This window comes from Chrysemys picta, chromosome 13 (assembly GCF_011386835.1).
Source record: "Chrysemys picta bellii isolate R12L10 chromosome 13, ASM1138683v2, whole genome shotgun sequence".
In the NCBI taxonomy this organism is placed as follows: Eukaryota; Metazoa; Chordata; order Testudines; family Emydidae; genus Chrysemys; species Chrysemys picta.
In genome coordinates this window covers 39,023,497-39,043,181 of record NC_088803.1, presented here as the reverse complement: position 1 = coordinate 39,043,181, position 19,685 = coordinate 39,023,497, and the positions used below count along the sequence as shown (strand labels likewise).

The window sequence follows — 19,685 nt, the reverse complement described above, 5'->3', positions numbered from 1 at the left end:
TGGTTCTTGGTCATTCCCCTGCTCTAACATCTGTTCTCTTTCCATGCACCAGTACAGCCTGACAGAACTGGAACCATGAAGAAAGTCTAAAGACAACCACTGTGCAGCTGCAGGAGAATTCATGGAAGGGTGACGCAGCAACTTAATGTGCCTCAATGTAGGTGTCCTTTCATCTGTTGTAATAGTGTGGAAAACAATGGCATAGAGGGCCAAGAACAGGGATGCATGTAAAGATGTTGCTGGTTGTTTTCTCATCTCCACCGAAGAACCACTTGCTTCCTTTGCTTGGGCGGTTTTGCTAGATCCTGCTGCAAACCCAAGATAAAACTTTCCACAAATGGGCTTTGCCACTGGGGGAATTTTGCAGGTGGGATTCCCTTGCTGTGTTGTCACTGACCTGAGGCATATGCTTAGTGGCACAGTTCACAGCTGCCAGGAAAACCAGCAGACCTTTGCTATGGCTAAGACACTTTATAAATCCTGAATTTTCTAGCTGGGTATTCAGCAACCACGTTATTACTGTAGTGGGTAGTGGCCTCTGGACTGGGGAGTGTACAAACTACACATAATGCAGCTGTACAAACACATAGTAGGAGATGGGCCCTGCCCAATGTGCTGACAATCTAAATATACAAAACTGACAAAAAGAAGTATACTATCCACTGATCAGATAGGGGACAGAGATCCTGAAGTCGGGGGGATAGCTCAGTGGTTTGAGCATTGGCCTGCTAAACCCAGGGTTGTGAGTTCAATCTTTGAGGGGGCCACTTGGGGATCTAGGGCAAAATCAGTACTTGGTCCTGCTAGTGAAGGCAGGGGGCTGGACTCAATGACCTTTCAAGGTCCCTTCCAGTTCTAGGAGATGGGATGTCTCCATTAATTATTAGGTGTGTGGCACAGGTAGGAATTGAATTGTGAAGAATTCTTCCATTGACCTAGCTCCTGCCTCTTGGAGAGGTGGATAACTACAGCAATGGGGGGGGGGGGGGGGACAAAACCCTTCCATTGCTGTAGCAAGTGTCTACAGTGCTACAGGAGCAGCAATGCCATAGTTGTACTGCTTTAGCATCTGTCGTGTAGACAAGCCCCATCTTCGGTACTCAGTTCGCAGTCCTCGCTGTTATAGAATAGTAACTCCCCGGCTGCCTTCCTTGGAGTCCCTCTTGCAATCTACCTCTCACTGAAGTTCCCTGCTTTTTCCCCCTATTCCTGGGCCCTACAGCGTTCTTCTTTGCCCTTTAACTGAGCACTGTCTCCCACGGCTTTCTGCCCTGAATCTCTTTCCTAGCAGACTCCCACTGCCTCTCCTCTCAGGGGACTCAGCAGCTTCTGCCAGACCCTGCTTCATGGCCTCCCACAGGAGCCTGCCCTGCTTCCTGTATTTTCTCACTTCCTGACTTCTCTCTGGCCTTTTATGAGGCCCATGTCTGACCCCATTCATCCCATCCTCTCAGGCTGGGGGGCAGCAAATTATGGGAACAAGTGGAGCTGGCCCCATTTCTCCTTTAAAGGGGCCAGTCACCCTGTGACAGCATGGGATGAAGAAATCTGAAAGAGGTTGGCACTGTTCCATCATCTACCTTTAATAGCTTTCAGTTTGAAAACAAGTCAAGGAGAACATTAAAATGAAGTGTAATAGGATCTCCACTGTAGCAGCTCATTAGTGATACTAAGGCAATTGATGGGTTTTTTTTTTTCTGTCTTGAAAAGATTCAGATACCATTACAGACAGCTGTGATCAAATGGACGGAGACCTGGGAACAGAGCCTCGGCTGGTGTCAATTTGTTAGAGCACCATCATGACAGAGGAATCCATTGAGAGAGCTCTGAGGACAACTTGCAGCAGCTGAGGATCTAGCCCTTGGCATCTTTTCTTGACATTGCCATTGTTAGACTGTGGCTCATATTACTTGACTATAGGAACAGTCAGGTCATTAAGCATCTACATTCTGTTGATGGGAGGAGCAGAACTGGAGTCGTTAGACATTTGGCTAACAGTGTTTTGTTTACAAACAATGTGTTGCCTGATATATTGATTGTGTAAGCAGTGGTGTAGCCCTGTTGGTCCCAGGATATTAGTGAGACAAGGTGGGTGAGGTAATATCTTTTATTGGACCAACTTCTATTGGTAAGACAGACAAGCTTTCAAGCTGCCACAGACCTGTTCTTCAGGTGTAGGAAAGGAATTTAGCTGTGACACTGAGCGCCTTTCCTACACCTGAAGAACAGGTCTGTGGAAGCTCAAAAGCTTGTCTCTCACCTACAGAAGTTGGTCCAATAAGATATTATCTCATCCACCTTGTCTTTCATTTGATTACTTATATTTATGGATTGATTGATTAGAAATACCACTTACACTCTAGGTTTGCAGGGGTCGGCCTTGTGACCAGATCCTGAAGTTTTAGTTATTACACGGGCTCTGCTGGGCACGAGAGAGGCAATTCTGCTTAGGAAACGGGTTCTGCCCTTGTAATATTTTTGTGAGCCCCGTTAACAAAAGCACAAACACGCCCATCCAGCAAAGTAGACAGCGATAATACAAAATGGTCAAAACATCCAGCATCTGAGCAGCCGTATACTTGCCCACCACTTGCAGAAAAACCTGAAGTGTTGGTTATCATCTTGATCATCCTCACCACCATCGTCCTCAGTCTGGTCATCGTCCTGGCATCTCCCAAGTCATGCAGGCTGGGATACAGCTTCTGTAATGTTATGCTGACTCCCACTATGCCTAATGCATATTCAGTAGGGACTTCCGTCCCTTTCCCATACTTTGTATTTCCTCTCCTCATAATGTTGGTGCCCTTTTCCTGTAGGTGATGAGGCCTTTTACCTCCATGCTTATACATCAGTTACCCTGGCATCTGGTCATTGAATGTCTGCTGATTTCTCCCCCTCAACTTAAAGTACCTAAAGATGGTAGAAGCTGGCATCAAGTCCTTGTTTGTTAGAGCATTCTGGCTAAACTGCTGACAAGTATATCTGGTGCTCTATGATTACTCCTGGTTAGCTGCTTATGCTAAGGCTTCTTGGGCTTTATGACTCGATTAGATACGCTTATTACCTTGCTAGCTTGACGCTTGTAGGCTCATTGTGTTACTGCCTGATGCCTTTCCTAGCAAGTACCTAGATCCATAGGCCACCAATGGAATGTAAATATGAATAACTGCTGTCCTCTAGTGGTGATGGTTTGTCTTCTAAACCCGTGTTTAAACTATACAAAGGGTTTAGATAATGCAGAGCAGTAATGCAAGTTTCCTCACCCAATGACCTGCCACTGGTGCAGCCTTGGTTTTGAAAGAGGCTTGGTAGACAGGGAGGCAGAACACCTAGATGGCTGAATTTTAGGTCAAGCCAACACAGAAGAAGGTTAATGGGGCTATGATCTCGCCTTGGCATACGAACTGCATTTCAAAAGCTGGCTTTTTCTAAACGTGTTACAAAACTGATCCGTGGAAAACCCCTGCCTTCCCCAGTGTTTTTCTTAACGTTTTATTGAAGTAGCAGCAGGGCAACAGGCCCTGCCTGCACTCACTAATTCAGCATGCTTGGCAACGGGTGCTATGGCCCCAGCGATCGCCTCAAAGCAGCCGAATGGTTCAGTTTAGGTGCAACGCGGATTAGTGTTGTTGCTTTGGGCAGGGACTGTCTTTTTGTTTATGCAGCACCTGGTGCAGTGGGGTCCTGGGCCACGCCATGCCCGAGGCTCCTAGATGCCACTGCAGAATAAATAAATAATTGCACTATATCCTGGCTGGCTTAAAAGGCCACGCCACCAGCTACCTTCTCCTGTGAATGGGCTCGGTAAAAAGGAACATGGCCACAAACCAGTACAGAAAATAGGGAGAGCCCCCTCCTTGCTATAGGAAACGTTGCCGATGACTTTTCTCCTGGATGCTCAAGTTGTTGTCAGAAGTTTAAATCAGCCAGCGTGCCTTATATCAATGGGACTTAAGCCAGTTCCTTACCAACTTAAGTTCAATTAATATAAGCTACTCTTAAATCAGTTTAAAGAACAGGAGTACTTGTGGCACCTTAGAGACTAACAAATTTATTAGAGCATAAGCTTTCGTGGACTACAGCCCACTTCTTCGGATGCATACTAAATCAGTTTGTGTCCATACAATGGGGCCGTCTTGTGTGTGGGGTTTTTGTTTTAAACTAAACCAATTTTGAGTTAGATGGATGCAACTTGTGTGTCGATAGGCCTTAGTGGCTGGGTCTCTAAGAGGGCCAAATGCAAATTCTGGAACAATAAGTTCTATTTAGCTTTGGAACAGAGAGCAGTAATGCAAGTTTCCTCACCCAGTGACCTCTAGGCGCTAGAGCAGGGGCTGGCAATAGGTAGTCAATAGCCCAAATCTGGACTGCCAGATGCTTTTGAATGGACCCCAAAATCTTTTTATTTTTATTTTTTTATTAAATGAATTATTTTTATTTTTAATTATTTTCTCCTGTGTCTGGACCTTGACTCTATCTTGACCAAGAAATTTGGATCCTGACAAAAAATGATAATCTACCCTCTAGAGCAGGGGTAGGCACAGTGCTAATTCAGTCATGGTCTACTGCTGGAAAGGGTGTGTATCAGCCCACTAAGAATTGTCTGGAGCTCACCAGCTCATGTCACATTCAATATCAAACCACTGTGAGATGAGGAGTCTAAAAGGATTTGAACCTGTGACTTCAAGACAAAAGGCTTTATTTCTAACTAAGCCCTCACCTGAGCCACCTCAGTTTTTCCTATATCTTTTCCCAACAACACTTATTTTAAATTTGATGTACAGTTCCAGGACTTAACTAATACAACAAGACTGGATTTCAAGACATTTTAAAGTAAAGTAAACAAGGAAGGAAGGGAGAACTGTAGAATACATGATACTGACCGCCCACCCCCATCAACCCCAGGTAAAACTAGATTTAACTTTTGAGCTCAGAGCTAGCAGGGTCATACAACATAGCAGCCCCAATCCAATACACCACATATTTCACATCTGCATGGGGGAGATGGGCAGCATGTGGGGTGAGGGCCACCATGCACATCTGGAAAGTATTGGCAGAACAATCCGGCCTGGTAGAGAAGTGGACTATTTGGTCTTTTCTATCTCGGATTTCTACCAGCATGGCACAAACTGCAGCTACACCACCCTACTTCAGTTGTATTTAGCACTCGGACACTAGAAGAGTGAACCCCACAGAAACAGCAATAAATCATGAATAGTATGAAGCAGAATTACATCACATTACACATCCTGTAGTATTGGAATAAGACACATTACTGCAGTTTTCTGGTTATAACTTTTATTTCAAAATAAATAAATGTCCTATTCAGTTTACAACTCCATGAAGTTTATATTGCTCAGACAAATATGTCTGTTTGGATTCTGTACACCCCTTATAAATAACACAAATTTACTAAAAAATTCATTGCAATAAGAACCATTTCTCAAAGGCAGGAATCTGACAAAGACTGAAACAGAGACCCCAGTTACAATCATAAGGCAATTTTCAAAAGCTATCTGTGCCCAGATTCTCAGAATTGTGGGTTTAATTTGCACATAAGTAGACCATGATTATGCATGCAAATAAAGTAATTTAAAATCACTTTGGTACAAACATCTATACAGTGTTAACAAGTGCCTGACTATCAGCTTCCTTCACCAGTCCTGCATTTCTCCACTATCAACTTGAGCAGAAATTGAAATGTATGTTTTCATACATGTCATTTGAGTAAAAGGCCTGAATAATTTGCTGGGAATACAATTGTCACAGCTGGATTTTAAACTGTGTTTTCGATATGGAATGTATTTACTGTGACATTCATTGAAGTTCAGGATTTGGAGAAAATGACCATCAATATAACTTCTGTTTGGATGCAACACCAATTACTTAAAGCTGTATTAAAAAGTGCTGGAGAAACTTGTTTGCACAGCCCAGATTCCATTTGTCCTTCAAAGTATATACAACATTGGAGGTGTTCATATTTCACTGCAAAGTGTGTGTGTGTGTGTGTGGGGGGGGGGGGAAGGAAAGTTGGCAGAAAAATCTGCGAAATTGTATAGTGTGTTGCTCAACAGCTGAAAGATCAATTTTTACATGTTGCACAGCAGAACTGGCTATTGTTGCAAAAATACAATCAAAAGCAAAACTTCTGGGTCATGCAATAAAATGACATGAGGGGAAGGGGTAGTTATTTCCCCTGTTCCATTAGTGTCAAAGTTTAAATACAATAATTATGGTGTGAACCTTGCCCCATCCCAACTCCACTGGATCTCTCCAGAGCGTTATAGAGCCAAATAATTAAAATCGGTGTATTTAGATTTGTGTAGATCCTCAACCAGATGAACATGGCTTTAGACACGAGTTCCCATTTATTCTAAAGGGCTTCAAAACTTCCTGTCAGGGTAGTTAAGCACTGGAATAAATTACCTCAGGAGGTTGTGGAATCTCTGTCATACGAGATTTTTAAGAGCAGGTTAGACAAACACTTGTCAGGGATGGTCTAGATAACTGGTCCTGCCTTGAGTACGGGGACCGGACTAGAAGACCTCTTGAGGTCCCTTCTAGTCCTATGATTCTATGTGTACTCCAATAGAAGAATGTCTCTCTCAATTTCCATTAAACTAGAAAGTAAATTCTTAAATGTGATAAGCTACTCATTTCAAAGCCAGGGCTGTATATAGTTATAGCCTCATTCACGTGATTACACACTGCTGCATGAACCCTGATACAGCAGTGCTATTCACATAGACTATCTTCAATCACGGCAGCCTTTCAAGATCCATTTTTTTAAAAACAGTCTGGATACATTTTGTGGGCTATTTAATACCCAGGTGTGCACAAGTGCATGGAAACATGGTGTAGTGGAACCCCTAGAATTTGTACAGGACGTCTCTAGAAACAGTTTCAAATGATACAGAACAGAACGGAACCAAATGCCACCTTGGATTTATTGGTAATACATTACAAAATGGGTGAAGAGAGTGTAGGATCATGCTTCAGTTTTGAGCATCTCTTGGTGAGTACATAACTGTACATTTTGCATATACACTAGCTGCTGAGCATAGATAAAACAGGCAGCCTGTGATTCCAACCCAGTAAAAAGTTATTTATCTGTAGGCTTCATTCAGCTCACTCTAGTATATTGTTTTACCAAGCACTACAGAGACTAGGGTTGGCAGGGGCTGCGAAAGTATTTGTATGACCAGGTTTCCTTCTGTGCTTATGCTTTACAGCAAAGCTCTGACTACGAAATCTCAGAGTCGTGCAAATAACCTTCCTTTGCCATCTCCCTCCCCACTCCATTTGAGTTTCAAGACTAACCAACTGTTTTCTCAGTTGTCCACCCTGTCCATCTCTGTGAAAAATATTAACCCTTGAAAACCGATCACTGAGCTTAACTCCTACTAAAAACTGTTAAATAGAAGCAACAAGGGCAGCTTCACCTCCAAGAAAGCTGACTTGCAATGTGCTTTGCTCACCTTCAAAGAAACTCTACGGCTAAAATAGTGCAACTCACGCTAGCCATTTCCTTTAGCAGTTCGAGTGGAAGCTCTGAGCAATGGGAAATGTTTGACGCTGAAATACAGCCAAGCCAAAATGTTCATCGTGCCTCTCTGAATAAAATGCATGGCAGTGATAAGGTAAATTGTTGTTCATTCGAGCTGGAACTGTGACAATCCGTTCATCTCCAAGGTAACGGAGACACCAAATCTATCCAGAAATGTTATATTAATTTACAAGCTTTTGCATTGATTTTCCCAATATTGCACAACCACCCTAGTCCCTTCCAACTATAATTCAAGATCTTGCTATTGATCTTCCCAGCCCGATTGGTCCTGTCTACTTCAGACACCGACCTACTATGATGACAGGAGCTGTAGAATTGCTGAGAGATAGTATAAAAGGTCTTTTGCTAATGCTGCCTGGATCAGAATGTCTAGGGCCCAGTGGCAGAGTGCTGTCAGCGGACAGCTGTTTTGCTCTGGAATCTGCTTTCTACAATGGTCAAATTCAATGCAGTTATGCCAGTGTAACTGACAGGAAAATCTGGCCATAGGTTGACTTGGGAGGTGGACAGGGGATATCACTGTCAACAGTTTAGAATTTTTCGTAAAAGCTGTACGTTTTTGTGTCTTCGGTATGGTGGAGAGGGGGCTTTTTACAGCAATGGCAGTCTCAATGTCTTCATGTTGCTAGAACGTAATTTCTAGTGGTACATGGAGGAGAAGCAAATCCTAGCTTTTGGCTCAAACGTTTCTGCTGATGCTACAGAATCCTTTATCTATGGACCATGAAACAGGCTGTTCAGAGAGACGTGCCCAATTGTAAAGAAAAGCTGTTAGCTGAGAATTGTTAGCCTGCTTGTGTCAACTTGGCAAGAATGATACTCCCTACATTCAGACACCTGCCCTCATGTACCACCCTTTTAGCAAACACGTTTATAACCCTGATATTATTCCAAGACCTATTGCTCATATTTGTGATAGGAGGACTCAGACTAAATTGGATTGAGCGATAGAAGTAGTCAGAAGTAAGGTCAGCAAGTGGCACAAGAACTAACTAGACAAACTCACACGAGGATGATTGGAGAAAGCGAGCAAACACTGGATTTGAGGCAGATCTTAACAGTGCTCTCAAAAGGCGAGAGGACATTCTCTTCATCATTGCACCTTGACAGTCTCCATTTAAACATGATTTCTGCTCCCTTTTCAAATGAAAGCTACTCAAAGTTGAGATCCCAGCAGAAGGATGGGGTTGCAGTTGTGGTATCGGACTGGGAATTGGATTCAATTCACTACTCTGCCACAGCCATTGTGTGGCACCCTGTGCAAGCCACTGATCTCTCTGTAATTCGGTTCCCTCTGTGAAAAGGGAGTAATAATACAGGCCTTCCTCACAGAAGTGTTGTAAAGATAAATCTGTTCATGTTTGAGCTGCCCACAATAGAGTGATCAATGCCACAGAAAAGCCAACACATTTATAAATGAACCTACGAATCAGTCATCACCATAAAGTGTCAGAACTGGGTTCTTCCCTGTCTTGTCTTGTAGTCAGGGAAAAACCAGTTACTGCAAGAAGCAAGACTAAAACATGATCAGAATGGTTCACACAAAGCCTGCCTCAGTGTCTCTGAAGCTCTCAAATATTACCCGAAGTGGCACCTCAGTTCTATAGTCCTGCAAATGGACAAAGAGCTGGGCAGTGGTGGGTCATGGCTGACAAACAGATCTCTGAAATGATTACAATCCTAAAGGCACAAATGAAGAAAAATCAGAATAAGCTAACGAAACTGAGGCACACAAAGGCTAACTGGCTTGCCTGAGAGTCACATAGTGAGTCTGCAGCAAAGCTAGACTAGAACCCAGGAGTCCTGACTCCCCAGTGATGTGCCTTAACCACAAACCCATCCTTTCCTCTCAGATGCAAGTCTTTGATAAATCCACTAAATAGGATCTCATTGTTAAAGCTTTTGCACCGTTGCTTTTTACATTTAAATAAAGTAAATATGCCTTGAAATTAGGAGTTTCAGGCTGCTTTCGTTAATTCAGAAAATATCAGTTCATTGCATCCATTTAATGTGTATTAAATTATTCGCAGCAAATGTTTCCTAATTTAGATCCAACTGTATTTTCAAAAATTACCAGCAGAGGGCAGGAAATGATCAATTTATCACGATCTGTAACTTCCACAAAAGTCCAATATATTAGCATAGAACCTTCATTCATTTTATAGATTGCCTCGTCTTTCAGTGAAATAACTAGCTAACTGAGAACAGTGGCTCTGATCTTCGGCTATTTTATGTTGCATCACCATTACAAAGTGGCTCTAAACCCATCCTAATGGCCACAGGGCAATCAGTGGAGTTCAGTGGTGCAAGAGGCAACATAGCAGCTCACGTGCCACTCCTTCTATCCACAGCTAACCTGTGGAATGTCTACAGAACAAGAGGTATGGCCAAGACTTCCCTAAACCTTGGCAGTCCCTGGGTGCCATAACAGTCCCTTGGGGCTCTTGGCAGCCAGCGTATCTTAAAGCTGCCTTCAGGGTGCCCTAAGTTATGTCTGGCACAAAGGGAGCACAGAGTGACTTAAAACTGTCTTTGCAGCTCTCCTGCTCCATCTGGAGGTGCACAGTGCACTATGCAGGCGTAGCCAAGAATTGGTACCATTGTGTTCTACACCACACAATTCTTAGGAACAGGTAAATCAGGACAATAGCTGCTATTTATTACTAGAAAGCTGAAATGATTGACATCTCAAGGATGCAAAAATACCTCCAAGAACTGACAATTAACCTCAATTATTTAGTTACCATAGTGCATCAAAACAACAGAAACTGCTGTCTAACATGCAGCCCATTGTTTGAACGGGGAAAGCTGGGTCTCACCTGTCTTTAAAAAAAAAAACCAACACCACAATTTCTACCATTCTCCTGTAAGCCAAGAGCATATGCATCTGGCAAAGCGATCCTCATATACTCAGCAACCTCAAAAGGTTCCTAGCCCCCACAGCTTAAACTATTCTTCGTGAGCAAGTGTGACATCCCATAAAAAACCATACAAACGGGCGCGTACTCTGGATGGGCACCTGAGGAAATAGCTGTATTATAAAGTGGAATTTACATTTTTCTCGCTCTCTATCACACACCCCTACCTTATAGTACTGCAGCTAGCATTTGCACATCCTAAAAAATGTTTTCAAGCATATACCCCTAACTCTGAACTAGGAACAAAGATCTAATATTAGAGTTTCCTTCAGCCTGGTTAGTATGATTCTTTACAGATCTGTTCTCCTCCCAAACAACAAGCAAGATGTGATTCTTCAGTACTCAACACTGGAAATAATCTGAGTTCATTCCCCTTCATGCTCACATTACGCAGCATGTTCCAGTTCTATAAAGCATGAAGCCAAATTCTGTTCACGTACAAGGGTAGGAAATAAAGTGCATTTCATGGTTGATTAGCAGAGAGAGGTTCCTTGATTTGTTACCCCCCAAAAAAGTGTTCTTTCCTGGTAAGATTAATTAGTTTTCAAGTGAAAATGCAGAATTGAGTCTGAAATTAAAGTGAGGAGGGCTGGACTATACAATCAACCTTTTAATGGCAGCATCATGCAAATCACACATTGTCTCCCTCATTGGTGAGAGCACATTCTCTAACAGTTCTGCTTCTGCATGGGGCATAGCTTTAGGAAGCCCACATATTTAGTAATGCTCTGCTTCAAAGCTAAATTAATCAGATATCAATGCCGAACTTTAGCATGTCTAATTTACAGCTGTTGGAAAGCTGCCAGCTTCGAGTGCTGCCACTAGACTGGTTTCAAAGTGGGTATGTAGAAAAGGGAACCAAAACTTTAATTCACTTCCCTATTCACCTTAATCTGTATTGATTTAGGGGATGCAGATACCACTAATGGTGGCTCGAAAGTACAGAATGCTCACCAGAGAGATTAGCCAGAAACAGCTGCACTTTTTTTTCTTAAACATCAGGACTAGCTTTCAAACACACACACATATGAAAAACTAGTAAGTCAATCCATATTTAGGATTTTGAGCATTTATGCTTTTTGAACACATTCCTGAAGTGTCCTTTATTTGTCCAGAAAAAATACAATAGATCCATGATTGAAAATGCTCAGTAAAGTTTTTTTTTTTTTTAAAGCATGTGCAAATGACCAACTAGGCAATACAAATTTGTATTTACTGTAGCTGAAACACAGTAAGTATGCACCATGAAAAGGTGCACACTTGTGTGTGTGCAGTTCTGAACAAACGGTCCATTGCATGTGGGAAAAGCAAAACAGTGCTGATCATTTTTACACACTACTATGACCATAAAAAAATTAAAGTAGCAGGACAACTTAATGGACTGCTAAGTGTCTGGCATTTCCCAACAGAGGATGCTGCAGCAATGCATAATAAAGTCTTCCACCGCTAGGTTAGGTTTTCTGGGGGCTTTTTCTGTGTTTCCAAAAAAACTATATGGAAAAGCCTGCTACTGATGCCTCTAGAATTTAAAAACCTCCCTACATTCCTCATGAACCCTCAGGCGTGTTAGGGATATTTTAGGAATTTAGGCAAAGCAAAAACGGCTGCTTCCTGAGATTCAAAGCCTGTAGCTAGAAGCAACCTTTTTTATTATAATTTTTGTTAAAAAAGTGTAACCATTTATAAGTTACAGGAGTGTGTGTGTGTGTGTGTGTGTGTGGTGGGGGGAGAAGTAAAAAAATCTATGGATTTCAAATCCAGTTCTACGCTTTCTCATTTAAAAACACACTTTAGGCAATGGCAAGTACTGTGGATTAAGTCATTTCAACATTAAAAAAACAACAATGGCAGACACACAGAGTATTTAAAAGGTTCTGGTGCTTTTGTCCATGCACAACATCTGCTTCTTGTCTGGGGGCTCACTATGCATTCTGGATCCGTAATATGCAAATTACAGTTTTGGTCCAGACAAAGATTCAATTATTCTTATTGGCACAAATTCACAGTATAAACCATCATGACTCCCCAAGATATGAATGAGTATTAAAGTATACAATAAAGTGCAACTCATTCTGTTTTGTGGAGCCGTATTATGGAACCTGTACTGTAACATGCATTTACAGCTTACATCAGAATGGAAGACACTCTTCTTCAAGGTTATTTCAATGCAGTTTTGAATGGGCTAAGTGAAACTTACAAGTGCTGTGATATTCGGAATTAAAAGGTACAGCTCTATCCTCAGCCCACATTCTGCTTTTGTGTTACTGTAGAGGGGGTCCTGCAGCGACCGGTCTTATGAAGTACAGTGTATATGGTTCTATGAAACCTAAGTACAACAGCACATGGTGGGACCTGCAGTGGGAAGTCTTCATTCTTAATACCCTGGGCTTTTGTACAGTCAGAATCTTTTGTTACTTAAATCTAGTTTTTGGTGCTCTATGATAAACTCGTTACAATCCTCCTCCTCTAGCCTGCTATAGCAGCTCCTGTTCATCATCTTCAGACCCTGAGGGTCCTTGTCGCACCTCTTCATACCATTTGTTGGTGAGACTTTTCATCTGTATGCGTCCATGATGTAGGTCCTAAGGCAAAAGGAAATCAAAATTGCTGTTTAGATGATACAGCACTGTGTGAGTGAGAGTGACGATTTACTATATCTTCATTAAATACCCTTCATTCCTATCGCTCCTGTCCCTAAGCGTAGACACAGTTATGCTCACAGTGGAAAATAAACATCAATGTACAATCCGTCAGTGGTTATTTTCAGCAACGATTATTTCTGATGACAGATTTCCCACCCCCCCGTGTTCTCCAGAGGCCCACAGAGCTGAGCTGTCAGCAGTAATGTCTTCTGGGTGGCCTGGCTCCGAATCGCCTTTCTTTGTATGTACGTCAGGTTGAAGCAGGAAGCTTGTAGTCAGCTTCAGTGGCTCATTCTATCTTCCCAGGCCTTGGATGCTGCTCTGTTCTCCCGGCAGCCTATATTCTGGCTCCCTGGCACAAGGTGGACTCTAGCTCTGGTTTCCCAAACCCCGCACTGCCTGGTTCTATGGAACAGTGCAGGGAGCATGCCCTGGAATCTAATTAATTTTCTCTTGCAGGGAAAGGCGCAGAGCAAGAAGTAGCCTGAAAGCAGGTTTACCAGGGCCCAGAGACAAAACAAAACATGCCTGGTGCAGCAAAACGGTGAATTCTGCAACAAAAAATGTTGAATTCCACAGCATGTGGGGAAAAATGCCCAATCTGTGGCCGCAGAATCCCAGAGTCTACGGGGCTCGGAGTGAGAAGAGTAGAGCAGTTCACACCTCTGTCATAATTTGTAGAGAGCCTGAAGCAGAGGCATCAGGTTGCTTTCGAGTCACAGTTTCAAAGTTCTCTTCACAAGGAGAAGGAGCAGAAACTTTTTAAGTGAGAGCTGCAATTCCAATGCACAACTCTGTGACAAGGGGTGAATTCTACAGCAAATCCCACAGCTGCAATATACACGGGGCCCTGGGTACAACCAGTATTGCACCTGCTTGTGCCATAGGGTTTTTAAAAAGCATGCATGTGTGTGGGCAACATTTTACACTAACATTTTAGCTTTGCCAGGTCTGATGCTTCCATTTTTAGGCACAAATGTCTACTAAGCCTAAGTTTAGTAACCAAACTGTTGATATAGGTATCTTAGTCTGTAACATTAAAGAAGAGTTTAATAAAAGCTCACACTTCTGTACATTTATTACAAACTTTGGAAGCCATGAAAAGTGATAACTTAAATCAAATTAGCATTTTACAAGGCAGTCAACTCTCAATAAACAAGTAAGACTGGTCACCTCACTATGCCCAACTCAAAAGTTGCAAGCCTTTGAATGGAATTCCACAAAATACTATGCCAACACTTACCACAGAACAACAAAACAAGCAGAACCCACCTCCTGTGTGAGCCGTCTTGTGAAGAACGGATTCAAATACCTGGCATCAAGCCACATAAAGCCTTTGAGATCCTGGCGCTTTATGTAGTGGGCTTCATACTCTTCCTCTGTGAGTTCTGATAAATGTTCAGATTCAATGGTATTACCCTAAAAAGATCAGACATATTGGAATAACCTTATAAATCTGACCACTGCACCTTTTGCTTTTGTTTTGAACTTGTTCCTTTAAACAACTTTCACCTGCCTCTCATGATTGAGGTGCCAGTGGCCTCCCTCAGCAACACGGGACTAGCTATTATCGATTTGTATATGACTTAGTCCATCCTGAATCTTGCCTGTGTTTCCATGGGGGTTACTTTATTTTGTGTTGATCTATTTGTAATTAGATTGGGTTATAGTCATTACTTTAGATCCCTACATTTTCAATAGAGTTACTCACATAAATGTTGGTTTAGTCATGCTTTTACAATATTTTAAAATGACAAGCAGGGCTTGCTCAGCTGGTGCTTGGGGCGGCAGATTGTTCGAGGCGGCCTTCCGCCCAATGCTAGGGCGGCACGGCCGCTTTTTTTTTTTTGTTCCGCTCCGGCCACCCTGTAGGGGGCGGCGGCGCCGAGAACCAGAGGCAGTCCTCTTCCTTCCCTCCCCCGCCGACCGGAGCAGAGCCCTCGTGGCAGGCGGAAGCACGTCGGGAGGGGCCACGTGGCAGCGCCCCTGCTGTAGCCCTGGCCACCCCCATCTCTTTCTCTCCCGCCCGCTCCTTCTCCCTCCCCCCCCCCCCCCCCCCCCCCCCCCCCCCAAGCCAGTCCCCCTGCACCTGTGCTCCGGCCGCACCGCAGGTTTTTGTTTTTGTTTTTTTGTTTTTGCTTGGGGCGGCCAAAAAGCCAGAGCCGGCCCTGATGAAAAGGTTTTATCCCTTAGTGTATTTTCATAAGAACAGCCACACTGGGTCAGACCAATGGTCCATCTAGCTCAATATCCTGTCTTCTGACAGTGGCAAATGCCAGATACTTCACAGGGAATGACCAGAAGAGGGCAATTGTCGAGTGATTCATCCCCTGTTGTCCAGTCCCAGCTTCTGGCAGTCAGAGGTTTAGTGACACAGAGTATGGGGCTGCATCCCTTGCTATCTTGGCTAATAGCCATTGATGGACCAATCCTCCATGAACTTACCTAATTCTTTTTTTAACCCAATTATATTTTGGCCTTCACAACATAACTTGGTAACAAGTTCCACGGGTTGACTCTGCATTGTGTGAAGAAGTTCATCCTTAATTTTTTTTGTTTTTAAACCAGCTGCCTATTAATGTAATTGGGTGATCCCTGGCTCCCGTGTTATGTGAAGGGGTAAATAACACTTCCTTATTCACTTTCTCCACACCACTCATGATCTTACAGACCTCTATTGTATCTCCCTTTAGTCGTCTCTTTTCCAAGTTAAACAGTCCAAGACTTTTTAATCTATCCTCAGATAGAAGCAGTTTCATATCTCTAAGCATTTTTGCTGCCCCTCTGTGTACCTTTTCCAATTCTAATATATCTTTTTTGAGATGGCTGACCAGAACTGCATCTAGTATTCAAGGTGTGGGCATACCATGGATTTATATAGTGACATTATGGTATTTTCTATCTTATCTATCCCTTTCCTAATGGTTCCTAACGTTCTGTTAGCTTTTTTGACTGCCACACCTATCCACAATGACTCCAAGATCTCTTTCTTGAGTAGTAACAGCTAATGTAGAGATCATCATTTGGTGTGTACAGTTGGGATTATGTTTTCCGATGTGCACTGTTTTGCACTTATCAACATGGAATTTCATCTGGACCAACTTCTGTTGGTGAGAGAGACAAGCTTTCCCTCAGGTTTTTTTTATATATATAGTGGCATTATGGTCACTATAATAGTGACCTAAAGAGCTCTCTGTGGCTCGAAAGCTTGTCTCTCTCACCAACAGAAGTTGGTTCAATAAAAGATATTACCTCGCCCACCTTGTCTCTCTAATATCCTGGGACTGACAGGGGTAGAATTACTAGAACCCTTTGTAACTTTTCACAGTCAGCTTTGGACTTAACTATCTTGACCACAAGTTGAAAACCAACAATAAAGAGAATCCCCTAAACAAGGGGTTCCCAAACTTGGCTCGCAGCTTGTTCAGGGTAAGCCCCTGGCGGGCCACGAGACGCTTTGTTTACCTGAGCGTCCACAGGTACGGCCGCTCGCAGCTCCCAGTGGCTGCGGTTCGCCGTTCCCAACCAATGGGAGCTGCAGGAAGCAGTGTGGGCTGGGCCACCACTTCCCACAGTTCCCATTGGTCGGGAATGGCGAACCGCGGCCACTGGGAGCTGCGAGCGGCCGTACCTGCAGACGCTCAGGTAAACAAAGTGTCTCGTGGCCTGCCAGGGACTTACCCTGAACAAGCCGCAAACTAAGTTTGGGAACCCCTGCCCTAAACAAATCCTCCCCTAAAGGATGTCTCTGTCTGAACTGTGTGCCCCTCCACACTGTCTTAGCCCTTAATTTAAAAACTCCTTTCTTTGCTTTCATCTCTTTTTCCAACAGAAAGTACCACTTTATATTTATTATGCATTGATCTTTTTTGAAAATTAAAGAAAAGTATCAATGATCATTCATTTAAAAAAATTAAGAATAAAAGGAACAAACCATCTTTTCAGTCTTGCTGAGGTTAATATCCTTCTTGTTCCTTCTTCGCGCTTTAGAATCCTCAATATCAATCAGTCTGATAAGGGGCATGGTTCCTCCACCCAACAATAAAATTGTGAATAGCACAATAATGATAGTTGTGGTCCCAATGAGCTGCCGCTTTTCTATTGGCTCCAAGCCCAAATGGAGGCTCAGGGCATATGGAATTGCCCCACGTAAACCTGATCAGAGAGGATTATAAACCAAGAATAAAAACTACATCAACAGCAAGATTTGGCCTCTGTATCCTTATAAATGAACATGATGTTCAACCTATTAGAAGTCTCTTCTTCTAAACCTATTTCATGTTTTAAGGCTATCTAGGTTCGTATGCTGTGCCCATTACCCTAGCATTTGATTGCCTATCTGAATTTCTAAACAAATCAGATCTCTACAGCTTTTGAATGCAAATCTGTCAAGCTATTAGGTCCCTAAAATCAGGCTATTTTAAAGGCAGTCTTTGTACACTTTCCCGGACTGGGCTCTTTACTGCCTGGCTCACCTGCATAGGGAAAACATAGCATTGCGGCTGCATGTAGATTTGAGAAGGACACAAATGCCCATTTAGCGTTTGCACCATAGACAGAGGCACAATATTATGCAGAGCAGCACCTACTATGATACACTTTGCTATAAACTCCAAGCTTAGACTTACCACTAAACCACATGATGAACATCATTTTGGGAGTGATTTTATGATCACGAAAGAAGTTGAGCAGGTAAGAGAGAGGAAAAATATTCACTGCTCTGCCAAACAGGACAAGTACCTGTTAACAGCAACAAATTAGATAACAAGTTAAAGGCTTTTTAATGCATTACATCCATTCTCTATAGAGCAGTATAAATTGTAACCAGTTTGTGAATAGTTAAGGTAATGTATTACTCTCAACATACATGCCTCATAACTAGCTATACTGGTAATCCAACTTAAAGCAATTGCTCAGCATAGGTCAATGTGGAGCTTACATTTTCAAACACCGAGTCACTGGAACTAAAACTCATTACAGAGAGACTATAGAAATAATTGAAAAAGTTACCAGATGCTGTTTTACAAATGACAAGTGAATTGAAAGCCAAGAGGGCATTCCAAAAAACCCAGGGATTCATTTGAGTGCAGGTTGAGTGCCTCTGATAGCCCCCCAAAAGCAGTCCAGCTCCTTTAATCATTTGTGGAGCAGCTGAAAGGCAAGCAGAAATTTCTGCTGCCTCCCCATAGGCCAGTGCCTCAGAGAAACGGGCGGAAAGCCAAACAGCTGGTTATAATTCAGTCCCTCAGCACTTCCCAGAAATCATTATAAAAGAACATACCCAATATATGCAAATAGAATTATGAGAACTGAGGATAATTTTCTTCTACACAATGAATGTCAACAAATGTAAAGGAAAATTCCGCTTAATAAGGTGGAGTTCCGGTAATGCTGCTCATGAAAGAACACTGCAACAAACATGCCTTGACAAGATAAATATCCTAGAGCTAGAACGTGTGGGAGTTCCTAGGGCTGGCAACCAGCCATAATTACTGCCTTTGCCTTTGGGCTGTGAAGGCAGTCTCCAACAAGAATGAAATGCCACTCTGCTTGTGGGAAGAGGAAGTTAAATGTAATGTATTGAGAGCAGCCTCTCAGCTCCCACAGATGAGACCAACACCTCAACGTCTCTCATGGCAGAACAAGGGCGCTTCTGAAGTATACATGCAAATGTGGCAGCATCTGGTGCTACCCTCTAGGCCAGCCCCACTGTGGATTAATATTTTGTTCTTTTCCCTTTGTGAAAGGGGAGCATGTTATGCATTTGTAAACTGATATTATGATAATAGTAACAGGCACATTATCCTCGTGTGAGGCATAATCTAAAGTATCATTTATTTCTTTTACTTTATAATTAAAATATGTAAAAAATTCAGGAACTTAAAATGTTACGTAGAGAAGAAGTGCTCCCCTCATAATCTTTCCACCCTTTGGGACTTCTGAAAAGGTGCTATTTTAATAAATCTGACTGAAAGTCAGACTCAAGCAGGGATTCTTCAGGTCTTTTCAAATAATCTCATACACACAAGCTGCACTAGTTACACTAGAATTCCTTAAAATATGCTCTTAGAAATCCATGCCAAAGTCGTGTGGACAATCAGAAGAAATAGTTAATTTCATTTCACTGCTGGGGATTCTGGGTGCATGATGTACAATATATAAATAGCCTGAGAATATTTTATGAAAAGAAACATAGGAGGTTTTGTAAAAACATAACTCTTGAGCCCTATAGACCATGAAAAATACTGTAATTTTTTTTTTTCAACTACTGTAAAAGGTTTTAAAAGCTTTCAGAGGAAAGTAAATACTTACTATGCACCAGATGACAAAGGACATTTCAAACTTGTGAGGAAAACTAAAAATGGATAGACCAAGAAATGCAAAAACACAGGTTTCTGAAAAAGAGATCAAACTTAGTTATTCAAATAAAACTATGCTGGTCAATAAAAGCTGGTATCTACAACCTTTCCTACTCCTGTACTAGGCTATTACATACATTATATATATGCGCGCACACACTCCCTGCTTCTTCAACTCAGGCCAGATTCAAAATAGACA

The 19,685-nt window shown here is 42.5% G+C and overlaps 1 protein-coding gene across 2 annotated transcripts in view; it reads right to left on the bottom strand.

Moving 5' to 3' along the window:
• Nucleotides 1–11,538: 11,538 nt before the first annotated feature.
• SLC9A8 (solute carrier family 9 member A8) overlaps nt 11,539–19,685 on the bottom strand; it is a 44,073-nt gene continuing 35,926 nt past the window's right edge. The window contains exons 12-16 of one of the 2 annotated variants that reach the window (XM_042858328.2): nt 19,440–19,522; nt 17,756–17,867; nt 17,062–17,282; nt 14,400–14,546; nt 11,539–13,067 (exon numbers count right to left, since the gene is read on the bottom strand). In XM_042858328.2, coding sequence (XP_042714262.1) covers nt 12,960–13,067; nt 14,400–14,546; nt 17,062–17,282; nt 17,756–17,867; nt 19,440–19,522 — 671 coding nt within the window. In that variant the 3' untranslated portion in view covers nt 11,539–12,959. Of the gene's footprint in view, nt 13,068–14,399; nt 14,547–17,061; nt 17,283–17,755; nt 17,868–19,439; nt 19,523–19,685 lie in introns of those variants that run through there. The other variant, XM_042858329.2, reaches the window with a different exon arrangement.